The following is a 17,698-nucleotide window of genomic DNA, read 5'->3' as shown; positions in this document are numbered from 1 at the left end:
TCTTCCCACCACGATACCTTCACTGGGCATCAATTGATTGAATTATTTTTAACATCCATGCGCACCAGGTGCATCTTACAATAATCACGTGTTACTTTTTAGGATCAGTTTTATTTCTCAAAAAGTACAAAAAGATTACACAGGAAACGATGGGCTGTTCTTACAACGACGTGGACACAGACAGACAGATAGACAGACGAGTTGGTGATATGCCACAAGGTTTCACCTAAAGCTGAACTTCTCAATTTGGCTCATCGTTCAGTTCATGGTGCCTTACCGGATTAGTAGATCCTGAAAATCCCGATTAGGCGTATCATTTGTGACTTGTACCTACTATACACATGATGGTTAAATTGTGAGAAAAAAAAAACACGATAGATTTAAGACTTTCTACTGTTTTAAAAGAGACGCACGCTCCGATTGGACAGGGTTGGAGAAGTTTACGCGACTTCCGGTACCACCTATTCCTGAAAGCTGGGTGCAGCCTTTCGCGAAAGCTTGCCTACGAATAACCAAAAGTGCAGAAAAGAAAATTTCAATGAATCGAGTTGGGAAATTGATAGTTACAATTCCTATTTATCCTATGCGCTAATCAATATAAAGAGAAAATATAACTATAAGCCTAATTTATTCTAAGTCTTACAATCACTCGTATACATACAGACGTGAAGGAGAGGCGTTAAGGGGGTGCAGAGAAATAGAAAAGCCTCGCTAAAATAAATTATCTTTTTATTCCATTAGCAATTACAACGCTTTGTAATTCAACTGACATTTCTTGTTCACTAAGCAACGTATCGTTCGTATACCGTTTACATCCTCCTAAACACACAACTTTTCCTTTTCTCTTTTCTTTTTTCTTTCTTTAATAACAACGGTCGATCCGACTAGTTACACTTTATCACTTCAGTTATTATATTTTGTTCTCTCTCTCGTATCTACGTTATTTCATCATCATTTTTATAGGATGAAAATAAAAAGACAACAAGATAACACAAACGACGGAAAAAAGAAAACTATAAATATTATACGAGACACATTTAAGCAACTCATCACGCTGTATTCTACTGTCATACAGTAATGACAGTAATTTTGTATTGTATAGGCACAGATACAATAATAAATATGTATGCAATTTATTGCAACAACTATGAATAGAACTTGCCTATAAAACTTGTCGAACCCTGCTTCGTTATTCATTCACACCTTATAACGCAAAGTATAAAATCTTTGGTCTGGACTAAAAACTCTTAATACATACTAGACGTTTTTACAAAATTCGGAAGCTTATTCGTTATAAAAGTACTTATTCTTCTTTCTTGTAAGAAAATCGTTCGTCGTTTTCTCATTTATTATTGTAAGGTCTCGATGTGAGGACGATCACAATGTGTTTGCCATGCTCGTGACACGGTATTGTGCACGATTTACATTTGTCTGCTTCGAATCGCTGACAACAAATATTAATTCGATATTAAGTTTAATGCCTGCATGTGCTTACAACGATTTAATCGATTAAATTCTCTTTGTTATTATTTGTTAATTTTCTCTCTCTCTCTCTCTCTCTCTCTCTCTCTCTCTCTCTCTCTCTCTCTCTCTCTCTCTCTCTCTCTCTCTCTCTCTCTCGCTCGCTCGCTCGCTCGCTCGCTCGCTCTCGCTCTCTCCCTCTCTCTCTCTCCCTCTCTTTCTCACTTTCTTTCTCTCTCTCTCTCTTTCTCACTTTCTTTCTCTCTCTCTTTCTCTCTCTCTCTCTCTTCTTACACTAATCTAATGTGCAATGAAATAAGGAATCTACGGATTTTATGATCAGGGAGTTCTTACATCGTTTAATAATAATGATCGGCTAGTTTTCCTAAAGAAAACTCTAAATAAAAATTTAATTTATATTTTAAAATTTAATATAGTAGAAAATGTTAATGATAATGATGTTATGAAATTTAATAATCATACCGATTCAAAATCTAAGGTCAAATATTATGTGTAAATACATTTATTGATTTCCTTTCTTCCTTTCTTAAGATATCTAAACTACCTTAATATCCCCATGCATCTGTTAATTTGAATTACAATCTTAAATAAATCTTAAAATTCTTAATTAAATTAAGAATATAAATTCGTTTTTACATTATCCCTTTTCCCATCTTATTTTATATCAATATATTATTGTTTTACTCCAACATATAATATAACAGAAACGACAATTTAGAAAAAAATTTGCAACTTTAATGTAACAAAACTTTTCATATAAACAAATACTATCATAAAACAAACATAACAGTGATTTATAATACTATTTTTCATTACTTGTATTCGTAAGAGTTTCGTTTGAAATTAATGAAAACTCAATTCCTCTGGTATCTGTATGATATGCCAAGATATGGCAATGAACGTTTTCTCCGTTCGCAATGGTGCTTCTTAATTGAAATTGGCATCGACTATCGCTGTTTACATAGGATTGCAAGGATTTCAATATAAATTACATATAATATACTAGAATCCTGTCATCGATGAGATACATTTCATGTGATAAAAAATTACTGAATTGTCTTCCAGAACTTACCACTTCCTTTAATACCTTTGACCTTCTGTTGCTTTTTCTTTGCATCAGGTGGAGCTGATAATGCTTCCCTACTTGATTCACTTCCTCCTGATCCTGAACTACCTCCTGCCATATCAGCTTCCTGCACACCACCACCTCCGGCTTGTGCAGCAAGTGATTTTTTTATGTTAGCAATCTACCAACAAAGATATTACAAATTTGCAAGCCTTGCCATATTTTATCACTTTCTCTGAAGCAAATATTACTCACATCTCTTTGTATTCTTTCTTTGTGATATGTGGCCTTTTGTTTTTCTACATTTGCTCTTGTAACTTGTTCTTCAATACATGCTAATACAGTATCACAAGCCTGACCCCAAGCAGCTAATGTTTCAGCCACTACACCTGTATCAGCAGGTCTAACGTCACGTCCTAAACCAGCATAATCTACCTCTAATTGTGAATTTTTTTGATCCAATTTGCCATGTATTATATCTGCATAAATTGCTTCTATTATTAAATCCTCTAAATCTCTAACATTCTTTATATCTAATTCCTCCAACAATACAGAATACGGTATGCATCTAGATTTTGTAGCTAGTGTTACAATTGTTAGATGCTGAAGTTTTTTCTTTTGAGTAGGAGTCAATTCTAGAACCTTGTCTTTGTTCTCTAAATATTCTTTGTATGTGCCATATGCAAATAAATTCAGAGTATTCCAATATTGAACATAAGGCCCATTTTCAAGTTCTTTAATATTAGGCATATCTAATAATTCTCCAAATACATGGACACCTGGTGTCTCTACCGCTTGTTTAATAAGTTCTATAGCAGCTGCACCTTTGGCAGTTTTTGCAAGTAGCACAAACTGTTCCAAAGGATTATTAGCCGATTTTTCTGTGGTAGTTGTACCAGTCATATTGAACCTGTTGAATAAATATTATTCGATGCAATGAACAACATGTTATTGAATAACAAATTCTTCAAGTTTTTACGTATTTAGGAAAATCTATTAGAAAATCCGTTATAGTAATATTCTATATAAAATCTGATTTATCATATTATCATAAAATCATACTACATAAAATCTTAACTTATTTAGATAAAAAGTAGTACATTTTATAGGTTAGGATTATTTCTTTCTCAAAATTTTAATATAAGAGAATAAAAAGCTGATTAAATTAAATAAGAAAATTAACAGATAACATATTTATTACGTAAGATGAACTTACTTTATCCGATGTTTACAAATACCAAATGCCTTTTTCTTACTGAATATGCCTTCGAATGTAAGCAAATATGCAAATATAAATGTGCAAGTCGTACCACGGGAAAGGAAACGGAACTTTCACCAGATGACGATGTAATTGTCTTACAAAAAAGGAGAATGGTATAGAGGACAGTGATAAAGTATCATACGAAAGGACTCTTAAAAGAAAACGCTTCGAAAAATATATTTCGCATGAATCGATACGTTCTTTGTGAAGTTCTCTTTCGTTCTAAACTCACGTGGATGTTGTCGACACTGGCAAACAGTATCTCGAGTCTAGAATAACTTCAACGTATTGTATGCTGTGTTTGACAGAAGAGAGGGGAATGTGTTGTTCTTCGCGAATGCGAACGGTTTATGTTAATAGTCTTTCCAAATGATTGTGCCGTTTGATGGGAAATAGTGAACGGAAAAATTTCAAGATTGCAGTTCGTCGGACGAAACTGCGCTTGAAAATTCCGGGCAACGGATAGTACAAAATGAAGCCTTTAATCGAATTCGAAGAATGTTTGCGAGACACGCCGAAGTTTCGGTGAGAATCGGTTGAAAAAACTTCTAACACACTTTTGTTTGCTTCTTTTATTTCACTCTGTTGCACGAACACTATGAGTAACGTTGACGAATGCACCACATTAAGAAAAGACGTATATTAATAAAAGAAAATATTTTTTGAATATTCATTTCGTATGTTTCTAGATCCTGCATCGAAGAAGTAGAAGCAAATGTTGATTTACTTGAACAAAAGTTAGACAAGGTATTGTTATTCAATTCACAAAAAAGAGAAGAAAGCATAACGAAAAAAATATTAAAGTTTTTGCACACACGTTATAAATAATAATATAAAAGGGTTATGTTATTTCATATTACATACAAAATGAATTATTATTGTTAAAAATTGCTAGATGAAATTTAAATTCAAGAATTTTAATTATTACATATTTATATTCTCTATATTGTCAATTACATTATAAACTATGTTACATAAGTGATCTCATTAAAAGAATTATTGTGATAATCATCAATGTTTTTAAATTAGCTTAAAACAGAATTCTTTGCAGGTATTAAAAAATTGTAGTCAGATGATTGACACTGGGAAACTTTTTGTAGGACATCAGAGGTATGTTATTACACATATTAATTTATATGTAATTAATAGAAGAATAAAAATTTGTGTTATGAAAAAATGAAATTATATCACAGTTAATGGATAAACAAAACAAAACAAAACAAAACTATAAATGTTTGGTTGATCATATAAAATATATGATTGAAATGCCATTAATCATTTTAAATCAAATGTGTTCAATAATAAAATGGGTGAGGGAGATATAATACTTCAACTAATAAAGAGGAGTCAGGAAACACATGAATTACAACTCTGTTGAGAATGACTCATACATATGGTACTCAGTTTCACATATAGACAATGATACAGTTAAAACACTTGCTATGAATTATTCTTTCCTTGATATTTTTATATTATGTTCAGATAAAAAATAATTTTGAAAACTTTATATATTCTTATGTTATTTTATATAATTTTATATAATTTTTAATATATATAATAAATTATTTAAATTGTAATATTTAACTTATAAAGTATTTTTTTTATATTATTTATGTATTTTTTAATATTATCTATTTATTAAAAAATATTTTTTTTTTATAGCCAATTTGCAAATAGTCTCTGGGAATTATCTCTGTATTTTAATGATGATTCAGAGATAATGGCCTTATTGAACAAACTTATTCATGCTTTACAAGAAATGAACAAGTTTCATACTATTTTATTAGATCAAGCATCTAGAACTGTAATTAAAGATCTTAATTCATTCGTTAAAAGGTAAGATCTATTAAATTTATATACATATATATATATATATATTTAAATATAATATTTCTAACATTTTATAATATTTTAACAGTGATATCAAGAGAGTAAAAGAATCTCGACATTATTTCGAAAAAATTTCTGCAGATTTAGATATAGCTTTAAATAGAAATTCCCAAGTTCCAAAGTCCAGACCTGCAGAATATGAAGAAACTTCGAACATTTTATCAGCTACCAGATCCTGTTTCCGGCATACTGCTTTAGATTATATTCATTCTTTAACAATGATACAGGCACGCAAACGACACGAAATATTGGGCACTTTACATAATTATATGAACGCGTGCATTACTTATTACCATCAAGGTAGCGATCTAGCACAAGATTTGGATCCATTTTTAAAACAACTCGGGGATAATTTAATTAAAATGAGAGCCGATTCCGTGAAACTTGAAAAAGAAATGGAAAATCGGCATATTTACGTTACCAATAGAGATTTAATACCTTCCCCAACACCTGGTAATCCTAAGATGGAAGGCTACCTCTTTAAACGTACTAGTAATGCGTTTAAAACATGGAACAGAAGATGGTTTTGTCTAAGAGATCATCAATTGGTTTATAAAAAAAGAACTGGTGATAATGATTATACAATTATGGAAGAAGATCTTCGTCTTTGCACTGTAAAACCAGTGGTTGACTGTGATAGAAGAAATTGTTTTGAAGTATTAAGTCCTACGAAGTGAGCAGTTAATAATGATAATAGTAAAAAATTTTATCTAACAATAAATATTTTAATAGATTATTATTCAATTTGTAGAAGTCACATATTACAAGCTGATAGTGAAGAAGCTTATTTAGCATGGGTAACTGCCATGCAACAAGCAATTGGTGCTGCCATTCAAAGAGGTATGGGTGCTGGTACTATAATTAATATACGAGAATCGCAATCACAAAATGTTAGAGGATCAAACAGGCAGCAAACAAAGCCTAAGTCAAGGTATTAATTAAAAATGATCTTAAATATTTAACTAAGATAAGACTGACTTATATTTTAAAAATATATATATATATATATAATTCCCTTTATTCTGCAGAGTATGGGAACAAATCTTAAAGATTGCTGGAAATGATACTTGTTGTGATTGTGGTGGTGCTAATCCAAGATGGGCCAGTATCAATCTTGGAATTACACTCTGCATAGGTATTTCATTTTTTTATTACGAACTCAATTATTTTCTAGCTCTATTTAATTTATCTTCTTTTAGAATGCTCTGGAGTGCATAGAAGTTTAGGTGTTCATTACAGTAAGGTTCGTTCATTGACGTTAGATGATTGGGAACCTGAAATACTGAAAGTAATGGCAGAGCTTGGAAACACTGTTGTGAACAATGTTTATGAAGCTTTGCCAATCCCTCCTAATATTATTAGAGCTACTCCAAAGTGTAATGGGTAAATAAAATTGATGTAAAAGATAATAACTATTCTTCTTTCTCAAAAATAATAAATCTATATATTTTTTTTAAATTAACAGGAATATACGTGAAGCTTGGATAAGAACAAAATATGTAGAACGCAAATTCGTAAAACCTTTGAGCAATATGATTTCATCCGGACAGCATGCAAGCCGCGATAAGATGCATTTTCGTAAATGGAGTGTCCGTAAATTGCGCCGTCGACCACGGAGTTGTGACAAAATCGATAGTACTAATCGTAACAAAACAACGATGCTATCATCTGTAAAAGAGGGTCATCATTCGACAAGCTCGGACGAGAGTAAACATACATCAATTGAAAGTTTAAGTTCTGTCGATAAAACGAAGAAAGTTGAAAGAAGTTCCTTAAGTTCTGACGATAGTACGAATATGGATTTAAAGAACGAATCTACACTTTACGGGAAAATCTTAGCACGTTCTCGTAGCGAGGCAAATGAAAGTAATGTTAAGAGTATCGATAATAATATGGAATTTAACATCGAAAATGAACATAAACTTTTAATTCCTGAAATCAAGGACAATACAATTGCCATGAATGATTCAGAAAATAACCTGTCGATAAAAAATGAAGTGTCCTTAAACACAGAGATTTCTGATGTGAAAGATGCGTTCGAGAATAAAGATGCAGGAACGGAAAAGCAATGTAAAATAGAATCCGATGTATTGATGTTCGGATGTGATTTACCAAAGCCAACGATCGATAATAGCTTAGAATTAAGTTCCGATCAAGATTCGACTGCTGGCGAGGACGAAGAATTCACAGATGAAGAGGATATAGAAAATTTGCATCCTGAAATGTTACTTTATAAAGCTGCTGCTGCGCATAATCTTCCTGTAATGTGTGCAGCTTTAGCAGCTGGTGCTGATAAATCGTGGACAAATGTTAATGACAGAGGAAGAAATGCTCTGCATCAAGCAATTATAAGTGTAAGTATAAAAATCATTGACCAAATTCTCCGGTAATTAATTTTTATTTTTTGGAATACAGGGTTCTGTGATGTCTTGCGAATATCTAATATTAAATGGAGCTCGTATCAATTGCCAAGATGCTGATGGAAAAACACCATTATACTTGGCCACAGAATTAGGTGTGCATTTTTTATAAATTTTATTTTTTAATAAATTTATCATAAATCTAATTGTTTATTTGGAATACATAGGTCACACTGCCCAAGTATGTTTACTACTAAAACATCGCGCGGATCAGCATATCGAGGATGAAAGTGGTATAAAACCTTTATCCATAGCTGTGAAAGAAGCCAATGCGGACATCGTTACATTGTAAGTATAAAGTTGTAAGTATAAAGTGGATTTGTTTTATTAAATGATTAACAATGTTTATCGTATCACTTTGATATATATTTCAGATTAAGACTTGGTCTTTTAAACGAGGAAATGAAAGATTCTGAGATTGGAATTAGCGGTGATGAAACTTTCAACGATGTCGTTCGTGATTTTAGCCACCTAGCTTGTTCTCATCCAGAACGATTGCAACGGCGAAATGAAAGTAACAACGCGTCACAACCGCCTGAATGAGGTTTAAGAATGTGCAAAGTTTATTTGCAAAATTTAAAAAGCATGCTACAACGTAAAGAGAATAAGCAGTCTGGTACATCGAAAATGTCGTCTTTCAGTTCCTTGCAGGGTAATAAAATTGATTAACGAAGTAAGTATGAAGTTCGAAGCTTGGCGATATAATAATTGAAACAAAACAAAGAACTATTACGGAAGTTGTACACTTTTTTACACTTTGATCTCTGTGCGAAAAAAGATTTATTAAAATTTATTAGCATTTTGTATTTCTATTAAAGATAACACACAAAGCTAAAAGACTTTCACATGTTTTGCGAAAGGAAATAGAAAGAAGAAAGAAGAAAATATTATATTTTGCTTATACGCGAAATTTATGCTGTCTAATGATAAAATATTAAGATGCCGATCTTTTTGTATATTTTTCCTCCTCGTTTCCTCTGAAATTTACAGAAGATAAAGACACGGTAATAATTATCGTGCACGATCCGATATATATTTTAAAGATGATCTTACAATTTAACGAACTTCACACAGACACTACATAGTTATAAATGCAATATGAAAAATAATTTTGCAAATATCTATGACAAAATATAAGTTATTATTATACATTATTATATAGATATTTGTATATCGTTTATGTGATATCCAGAAAAAATATGAAAAAATAGTCATAAACTCTATAGTATGAAAATTTGATTAATAATCGACACATTTTCGATATAATATGATGATCTAATTCCGTGATGTTCATGGAATAACAATTTTATACATAGATATATCTGTTTTTATATACTTAATATTACTAGTATTATGTATTGGTATTGAAAAATTTTTTTTCTTTCCTTTTTTGTATTTTTTTTTTTTCCTCTTTTTTTTTTTTTTCTTTTTTAACTAAAAGTAGTAATTAAAATAGTAAATTGTGACATAGATACATAGAATACAGTTTACAATATAATTCATAGAATAGTTACATTTATAAATAGCTGTATACTATATTAGATTACCAAAATAGACTAACAATGATTCTATATAGTTCCGTACAATACAATACATATATTATATATCGAATTTGTTGCCAAAAATTGAATGTTTGTACATACAAACTTGTACATCTGACAACTAATTGACGTTAATTCTTAAAGAAATATTTTATTTCTTAAGATTGTTTAAAATTAACGATCAAAAGATATACATAAAAATACGTTTACAATTTTTGTTGTAATTCAATCTTTCTTTTTTTGCTATGTTTTATGCATATAACACACGTAAATTAGTTTCGTAACTTGTACAACGAATAAGTTATACTTCCCTTTTTGTATATTTTAATATTATACTAATACTACGTTGAACAGTATTTATGAAAAATTTGTAGGATAATGCATGATTTTTAGTCTACTTATACGTAATAGAAGAATGAATTTAGATAAGAATTTGAAAGAAAAAAAAAAATATCAATCATTGTTATTAAATATTTTTCATTGTTTACGTAGAGAGGCTTTATTGATAGTTACGATTAAATGGTACAAAATCGAGATCATTAAGTCATCAGTATAAAATTTCTTTCCGTGAGATTTGTATGAAAAAATTATTGCCACGTGATTTTCAGATTTGATATATTTTTTTATTTGTCAATATTTTGTCATTCGAATCTGGTATTCGATGTTTGATGTAAGAATCTTGTTTAATTAAGCAATGTGATTATAAACGTGACGTAAGCATAATTCTACTAAAACGAGATACTCATTGTTGTATAAATAATTAGCAACAAACAAACTCAACTCCGATCTATTTTTTTAATCTGCAGCACAGTTGTATTTTATTACTTGCTGTTTTTACAACAAAGTAATTTTAAGATGAAGATCTTTTTTGTTCATTGTGTGTTCTATTTTGTTACAAAATTTTTTTACGAATCATTTTATTATACCAACTTTTATATAAATAAATTTTATTCCAACGATGAAATTAATTACTCCTGTGCTAGTACTTTTAATACGTACTTAGTTTTTTTTTTTTTTTTTTTGTACAAAAACAAACAATTGACAAAAAGAAACGTCAAATGAAAATTAATAAAAGACACACAAAGGAATTGTTTTTCTATTTATTAACGATAATCGTCTTCCAAAGATGAAAATTTTCTCTTTAAAGGATTCCCGTTGTAATATTATCCTAAATTTATAATTTACTATTGTAACGTTATCGGTTACTGTGAAATCGTCACCGATTACTGCCTAATTGTGAAATGTTGTTAAAATATTCCATGTACGTCTATAGACAAGTTGAACAAATAATATATCGTTTTTCTGTTGCGCGCCATCGCAATAAAAAAGAAAAAAAAAAAAAGAAAATTGTAAACAGTCTAATTCATGTATCATGTTGTACACAAACTTTACGTCATAAAACAGTGATTATGCAAGTACATGTACGTGTTCTTTCAATAATTCTTACCCTTTACTTTTATAGATATTAACCCGAGCGAAAAAGATGGAAAGAAGGAGGAGGGAATGGGAAGAATAATCCGTATTTTTACGTAAAATTTTTACGAACAATTGCAATTTGAACCGTCTATTTGAACTCGTCCCGCTATTTCGTAAAGATGCGGATGGAGAAGCATTTGAGCATAAAGGAAGGAAATTTACGCAACAAATTATTTGTTATGGAATTACTTATTTGATTGAAATTACGGCGCAATTGGTGAAGTGTAGGATTGATAAATTCCCCACTAATCGAAATAAACACTTATGCATCGTGTAATTTACGCGTTACTCTCTCGCTATAAGTTGCGTAAATTAAAGCAAACGGGTCAATACCCTATCGCTGTTATAATTATCAGTGTGTGAGTTCACACACAGATGCGTGCACGGATGTCCAAACTAATTTATCAAGAATTTTTCTATCTTACATGTGAATGCTCCACTTTTCGTTACTAGCATTTATTTACGCGCTCTTTAAAGATAAAAGATACAAAATAAGGCGTCGCGCGAGGGGCTCTTTTAAATACCAAAATAAACACTGGACGTCGAAAACAAGCTTCCATTACGAAAAAAATAAAATTAACGAAACGCGGAATATAAGATGAAAAAAAAAAAGTATATACTTATTTATCTTTCTTCGAGAAATTTCTCTTTTTTAATCAATTACTGAAAATTTGTTAAGTTAAATTTTTTAATTTTGTAATAATGGAAAACAGATTTAAAAATTTGAAACTACGATTAAACTGATTATATCTTGTTGTAATTTATCGAGTTTTCAACTTCGAAATATCAAAGCATTCCCTTTTAGCTTGTGGATCACGTGAAAATCACGACAAAAATGGACTTGTCAAGAATTTTTTTCCTACGGTTTTCGCATAAATACTACAAGGAATAAATATTTTCACGTATATTATTAATCGTGAGTATCGTCATCTTCTAAAAAAATGTTCCATTCAATTTATTTCAAATTTATACGAGAATTTACTTAAAATTAGAATTGGAAACCACGGTCTGCCATCGCGGTTCCATAACAATTTTCTGCCTATTCATTGGCTTGAAAACATGAAAATACTCTGCCATTGACGATCAGAAACCGTGGATTGGTTCGAAGTAGATAACAGATAAGAACTCACGCTGCTCGATTGGTCGAGCATGCCCTTCTCGTTGCTCGATAAAAGCATTGTTTGTCAAACTATCAATCGTACGCATTGGTACAAGCGTGGATTAATCTCCTGACGCCATTGATCCAACTGCGTGCATGCATTTCTCTTATTTCTCTCATATTTTGTTTACTAACGAACAACCGCTCGTCAACAACATGATTAATTTCCTTTTTTTCCCTTTTTTTTTTTTAATCGAGTTCTCGATATACGATAAGAAATTCCTATTCCTCGAGCGGAGAAAAACGAGAAGTGCACACGATGCAAAGAGATAAATCCTCTTTCAGAGAATATTAACTCCCTGTTAACTCGGCCATGTGACCGAGAAGTCACATATCACATTCGCTCATATTTTTTTCAAATTTACTTATCAATGCGTCATTAACACCAATCCATCAATGACGGTTATCTTAACTTTTAAACGTTGGATCGTGGTAAAAATTGTGATCAATATCGACGCAACAACGTAAAAAAATAAAACTCTTTCCAATCTCTGGATCGAACATCGTTCGACGAATGGAATCGGAAACATCGATCGCGTTATTTCTCTGATCGCATTTCGAGCGGATATGGTGAAATAAAATGGATCGAAGCGTGGGAAAAGAAAACGATCGTTAATAAATTGATCCACGCACGAAGAGATTAAACATCGTGTCGATAATAACGGATACAAAAGACGAAGAAACATTGGAAAGTCGAAACGAAAAGTCGAAAGCTCGATCGAAAGCTTAATTGAATCGGCGGGCCGACCCCACCGGTTCAAGGAGCTCGATAATAATACAAAGATCCCATCTATCCGCAACTATGGCGGCAGGCAGTCTACGACGACGCCTAGAACAGATTCCTATTTCGAACGATTACGGCCTCGAGGTTGCATGTGTCATTCCGCGCGCAGCCGGTTCCACTAATTCAACTGACAGATACGAACAAGATCATTAATTCTAGCACGGCCACTTTCATGACCCGTTCTTTGAAGAAAACCACGTCGCCGGAATTACAAATTAGCCCTGAACAAGCGAGCAATCCTGCCAAGCCTCCGCGAGACGAGCCGCGAAATGACTTACTCCGATCGTGGAGTTCCAAGAAGGGAGACCAACAAGAAATTGATTGCACGGTACAAATGAGCCCCCACTTTGAACGCGAGAATAACTTTGCAGCGCGGGCTTTGAACAATAGTTCTAAAATTGGTCAGAAAAATATCTCGTTTTTTATTTTCCCTCAGCCCGTGGCAAATTGCGGGGGGAGGGTAAGTTCCTTTCCGATGGAAAGATTTGCATTGATAACCGTGGGGCCCCTTCTCTCCGCCCGTTAAAAGCGCGAGACGGTGATTGAACGAACGGTTGGGTCGGTGAACGTGAAACAAATCCAGTTACCATAACACACCATCGGTGCAATTTATTTTTTACGACACCGAAAGAATGTTTGAATTATAGCATTGATAAGGCCGCGGGGCCCTTTTCGGCTTGACGCCGCGTCGTAAATCAAGGGCTCCCGCAAAAAGTCTCCGCGCGCGACTACAATTGAGATTGGCCATGGGCCACGAACAAATTTCTTGCTTCCTTTTATTTTCCAGTCACGGTTTTGGCTTACTAGCCGGCCTGAAACGGCAATAAAAACTGAAACGGCGATCCCGCTCGCGTAAAACAACCACTTGGCGAGGACCAAGTGGTAAACGCTGAACAATCGTTACGCGAAACTCTTTAATCGGTATGAATCATTTCATTTCGTTCGCTATCGCGTTTCATTTAAATCGCCTTTCGATTATTCTCCATTATTCCTTTCCTTTAAATGGTACCCGTCGAGAATGATCGAACGAATCCTTCTTCCAGGCGAGTACAGGAAATCCTCCCCCCTCCCTCCATCGTCACCTTCCCTTTTCAACAACGACAAGCAAAATTGGGCAACGACTTCTTACCGAATTTTTCAGTGGGCGTGAAGATACACGAATTTATGCGTGCGTGGACAGTTGTTGCGTTCTCGATATAACGCCAAGTGCGTAGATTCGCCGTCGAATGGAATTGGCTGCGTAGAAGATTAGAATGAACCGTGAAGTCCGACGTCTGGTCGATCGACGAAATTAGTATCGCTTACTCACCCTACTAATCACACACTGTCTGGCTGGCTTACGAAATTCTAGGTTCCTCGTACTCGCCACGTCGCTCGCGAGCGGGCAACGTTGTTTTCCTATTCGTCGTTCGTTTCCCTTGATTCGCGTCACTGGTCCACACGCACACGCCGTAAGTTGCAGAGGATCCGGAACAATCCCAACGATCTTTCAAAACTCGCACCCAAATATCCTTGATCGGAGAGATTTCCTTCGATTTACAATTTTTCTTTGTCCCAACTTCGTTTCCTTCCTTCTCGCGTTTAATTTATAATTGGAAATTAGTCAGAATCGCGCGTGAAAATTTGCAAGTGTAAAATATAGGACATAATAATTGTTAACTTTTCATTAATTTCCTGAATTTTGTTAGCTGTAAAATCGTCATTTCGAAAGAGAATTCGAATGATTTATTAAATATTTTCTTCATCGTTTATTTCTTCTTCCTTCCAGATCTTAGAAATTGTACTAAGATCTAAGAAATTTTCATAGAAATCTTTGTTCTTTGTGACGCGCGTTATTTTCCAATAGTGAAAGAAAATTTTCTTTTTTCACTTTTATAAATTTGTATAAAACCAGTATCAAAATTTAACTTCTAAGTAATCACAATAAATAGAATCATATCGTATTCTAATAATTTTTTCCACTCTGACAAAACGATACGATATAACACGATAAATCATTTCATTGATATTTCTTCGATGGTATCGCGTTTACCCAATTTTTACGGACATTATTGCCCTGTGCTCGGTTCTTAATGAGTTAATGAAAGAGAACTATCGCGGCCCATTGGTGGTCCACGTATGGAACGAAACGTGTTAAGCGGGAAGATGAGGGATACGATAAAAAAGAGGGAAGGCGGAACGATGGTAAAGGGAAACACGTTCGATGTTTCGCAACCTATAAATTCGATTCTCGTTAGAAGAAGCAACGAAAGAGAAAAGGAGGGAGAGGAGAAAGGGAAGAAGCGAACAGATTTATAACATCCAGAATCCCCAGACGCAACCGTCTTATGAAACTATTTTTAGGCGTTTTTAGGGCCTTTCGAATTTAGGCCAGGTTTCTTAGAAATCGGGGGAACGAACGTGCGACAATGATAACGATATACGCCCACACACCTCACGATGACCGCGTTCGATACACCTGTGATTTAATGGAAAATCGTCTCCTTTCCAGCCTTAAGTTTTCACCAGTCTTCATCTTTCTTTCAATTATTCGTTTATCATCGTTTCGATCCTTCGGAATTTATCTCAGTTTTTGATTTTGATCGTATCGAAACGATGTAGAATTTATATTCATTTGTGCTCGCAAAATATTTTTGTTCAATTTAGAAATCAGTATGGATACAACGATGACAAGTGTTGGCTTATATATTTCCTCATAGAATCGATTGAACCGTAAGATGAGTTTCGATCTTTAGATACGCAATCGTTTTCAAGAAAATTATTGATATCGATTCCCGACAAATGTCTAGGAAAATGGAGAGAAACTTATTAATAGGCAACAATTTCACAACATTTCCACGAGACGTTCAATTGGTTCGAAAGCTTTTACATTATTGCACGTGCTTTGCTAAATCGATTTATAATACGTTTGATAAAATCGACATTACTTTCCCATCAATCGAACATTATTTGTAATGAGTTGTAAAATCGAGAAACTAATTGTTTCGAGGAAACAAAATTCAATTCTCGTGCATGATTTAATGATATAAAAGAGAAATTGATTCAATTTTTGCGGAATTCTTAGTTTTCCTGAAACGATTCTCTTGCCATTTGATTTTAATTTTTATTTTCATATGATAATTTTTCCATGTAAATTCAAAAAATTACCATTTAAAATTTTCATCGATCATTTATATGTACGTACAATACACAATATAATACTATCTATGTAATACTAGAGCAGGAATCGAAAATCACGGTTTACGATCATCGTTATGAAACGTAGATTCGATCTAGCAATTTTAACGTCCTCTCCCAAGACGTTAACCCAATGACGATCGATTGATCCTTATTAAATTGATTCGCGGTTATCTCCGCATACCAAGCATTCCACGTGTGAACATCTGTTGCCAATCTGTTCGACGTTGGGTTCATATACGTCACGTTTTAATGCGAAATCGTCGTCGATTTACTAGGAAGAAATTAGTTTATCGAACAATAGATGTAATTCCACCGTACGAAGATGATATTTATCTCGAAACAAATATTAACATTCGTTATTCCTCTCTTTGTGATAAAAATAAATCGATCTATACGATCGAATCTTAAATAAAACAATTTCTTCAATTTTTTTTTCTTTTTTCTATTTTCATTCTTCTCCTCGCAGAAATAAATGAATTCGATCGGTCCGGATCTTAAATAATAGAATTTCTAAAATTCTAACTTGTCTCATTATTGCGCGACGTTTAATTAAACCAAGGTGATTCAAAGAGAAATCGCACACCTCGCCGCGCGGATCGACTTCCTCCGCGTAGACCAATAAAACGCAGCAGGAATTCGACGTAGTAAATTGTCCCCTTTTTTAACGGTAAAATCCGTGCTCGATTCACGTAGCTCGCGTCCGTCTACACCTGTAGCTGGGAACAGGTTACGTCATTTTCCTCGGGATATGTATGAAAATCGATCCTGTTAGCATCAGATTGATGGATCATCGCGCGCACCTGTACTGCGGTTTCGCTCCAATTTCCAACGATCAATCGATACGTAGCACATTGATTTATTGCGCGTTTACAACCGCAATTTGGTTGATCCGAGGCGACCAGCCGTGGGAAATCGCGGTGATGCTTTCTGGAACGTTTCATTGCGCGGTGTGCGCGATAAACATTCTAACGATCTGTCGATAAGAATGCAATATCGAAGATCGAGAGGGAGGGGGGAGGGGAAAGAAAAAGGAAAAAGAATATATCTTTTTTCGAGGATCGACGATATCGTCGATGAACCGAAAAATAAGATCAAAGCCGCGTATAAATCGTGGTTCAGTGAACTTCTTACGGGGTGATAAAGAGATACGCGAAATCATCAATTATAATTCCATTAGCACGGGGCCATAGAGTGATAAAATGATTTACGCGTAAGCAAATAGGTCAATACTTGCGATGAACTGGTCGATTTCATGACCTAGACAATGCGTTAAGAATATTCTGCATTGCTGACGCAGGAATTAGATTACGTAGTTCCATAACGAAGTCAATAACAAACTGTGCATGACACAATTGTGGCCATTCATAATTGCGTACGCCCTGTGGCGCGTATAATAGACATTGGCTGCAGTTGCGACGAATTCGTGGAAAAATTGATGA

At 33.6% G+C, this 17,698-nt stretch overlaps 2 protein-coding genes across 14 annotated transcripts in view; one reads left to right on the top strand and one right to left on the bottom strand.

The window, feature by feature from the left end:
- Window positions 1-3,880, bottom strand: part of LOC107996194 (COP9 signalosome complex subunit 7b) — a 225,851-nt gene extending 221,971 nt beyond the window's left edge. For 6 of the 12 annotated variants that reach the window (XR_009832421.1, XR_001765747.3, XR_001765745.3 and 3 more), the window contains exons 1-3: window positions 3,765-3,813; window positions 2,804-3,458; window positions 2,555-2,729 (exon numbers count right to left, since the gene is read on the bottom strand). Coding sequence is in view for 9 of the 12 variants with exons in the window: in XM_062083985.1 (XP_061939969.1) it covers window positions 2,555-2,729; window positions 2,804-3,451 (823 nt within the window). In the remaining 3 variants the exon portion in view is untranslated. Of the gene's footprint in view, window positions 1-91; window positions 292-413; window positions 503-712; window positions 2,436-2,554; window positions 2,730-2,803; window positions 3,459-3,764 lie in introns of those variants that run through there. The other 6 variants (XM_017054134.3, XM_028665916.2, XM_017054130.3 and 3 more) reach the window with 5 other exon arrangements.
- Window positions 3,881-4,192: 312 nt separating this feature from the next.
- On the top strand, window positions 4,193-11,078 carry LOC107996193 (arf-GAP with coiled-coil, ANK repeat and PH domain-containing protein 2). Of its 2 annotated transcripts, none has more exons than XM_017054127.3 (12): window positions 4,193-4,334; window positions 4,499-4,556; window positions 4,861-4,919; window positions 5,472-5,645; window positions 5,728-6,372; window positions 6,451-6,630; window positions 6,728-6,834; window positions 6,899-7,082; window positions 7,165-8,053; window positions 8,115-8,214; window positions 8,287-8,407; window positions 8,494-11,078. In XM_017054127.3, exons 1-12 carry the CDS (start codon window positions 4,282-4,284, stop codon window positions 8,660-8,662), a joined length of 2,739 nt encoding a protein of 912 aa, XP_016909616.2. In that variant the 5' UTR covers window positions 4,193-4,281; the 3' UTR covers window positions 8,663-11,078. The 2 variants fall into 2 exon arrangements, with proteins under 2 accessions (XP_016909616.2, XP_016909617.2); XM_017054128.3 differs by lacking the exon at window positions 4,193-4,334 and adding an exon at window positions 5,003-5,205 and having other exon boundaries at window positions 4,493-4,556.
- Window positions 11,079-17,698: the final 6,620 nt, after the last annotated feature.

This window comes from Apis cerana, linkage group LG13 (assembly GCF_029169275.1).
Source record: "Apis cerana isolate GH-2021 linkage group LG13, AcerK_1.0, whole genome shotgun sequence".
Lineage (NCBI taxonomy): Eukaryota > Metazoa > Arthropoda > Insecta > Hymenoptera > Apidae > Apis > Apis cerana.
This window is presented reverse-complemented; position numbering and strand designations above follow the sequence as displayed.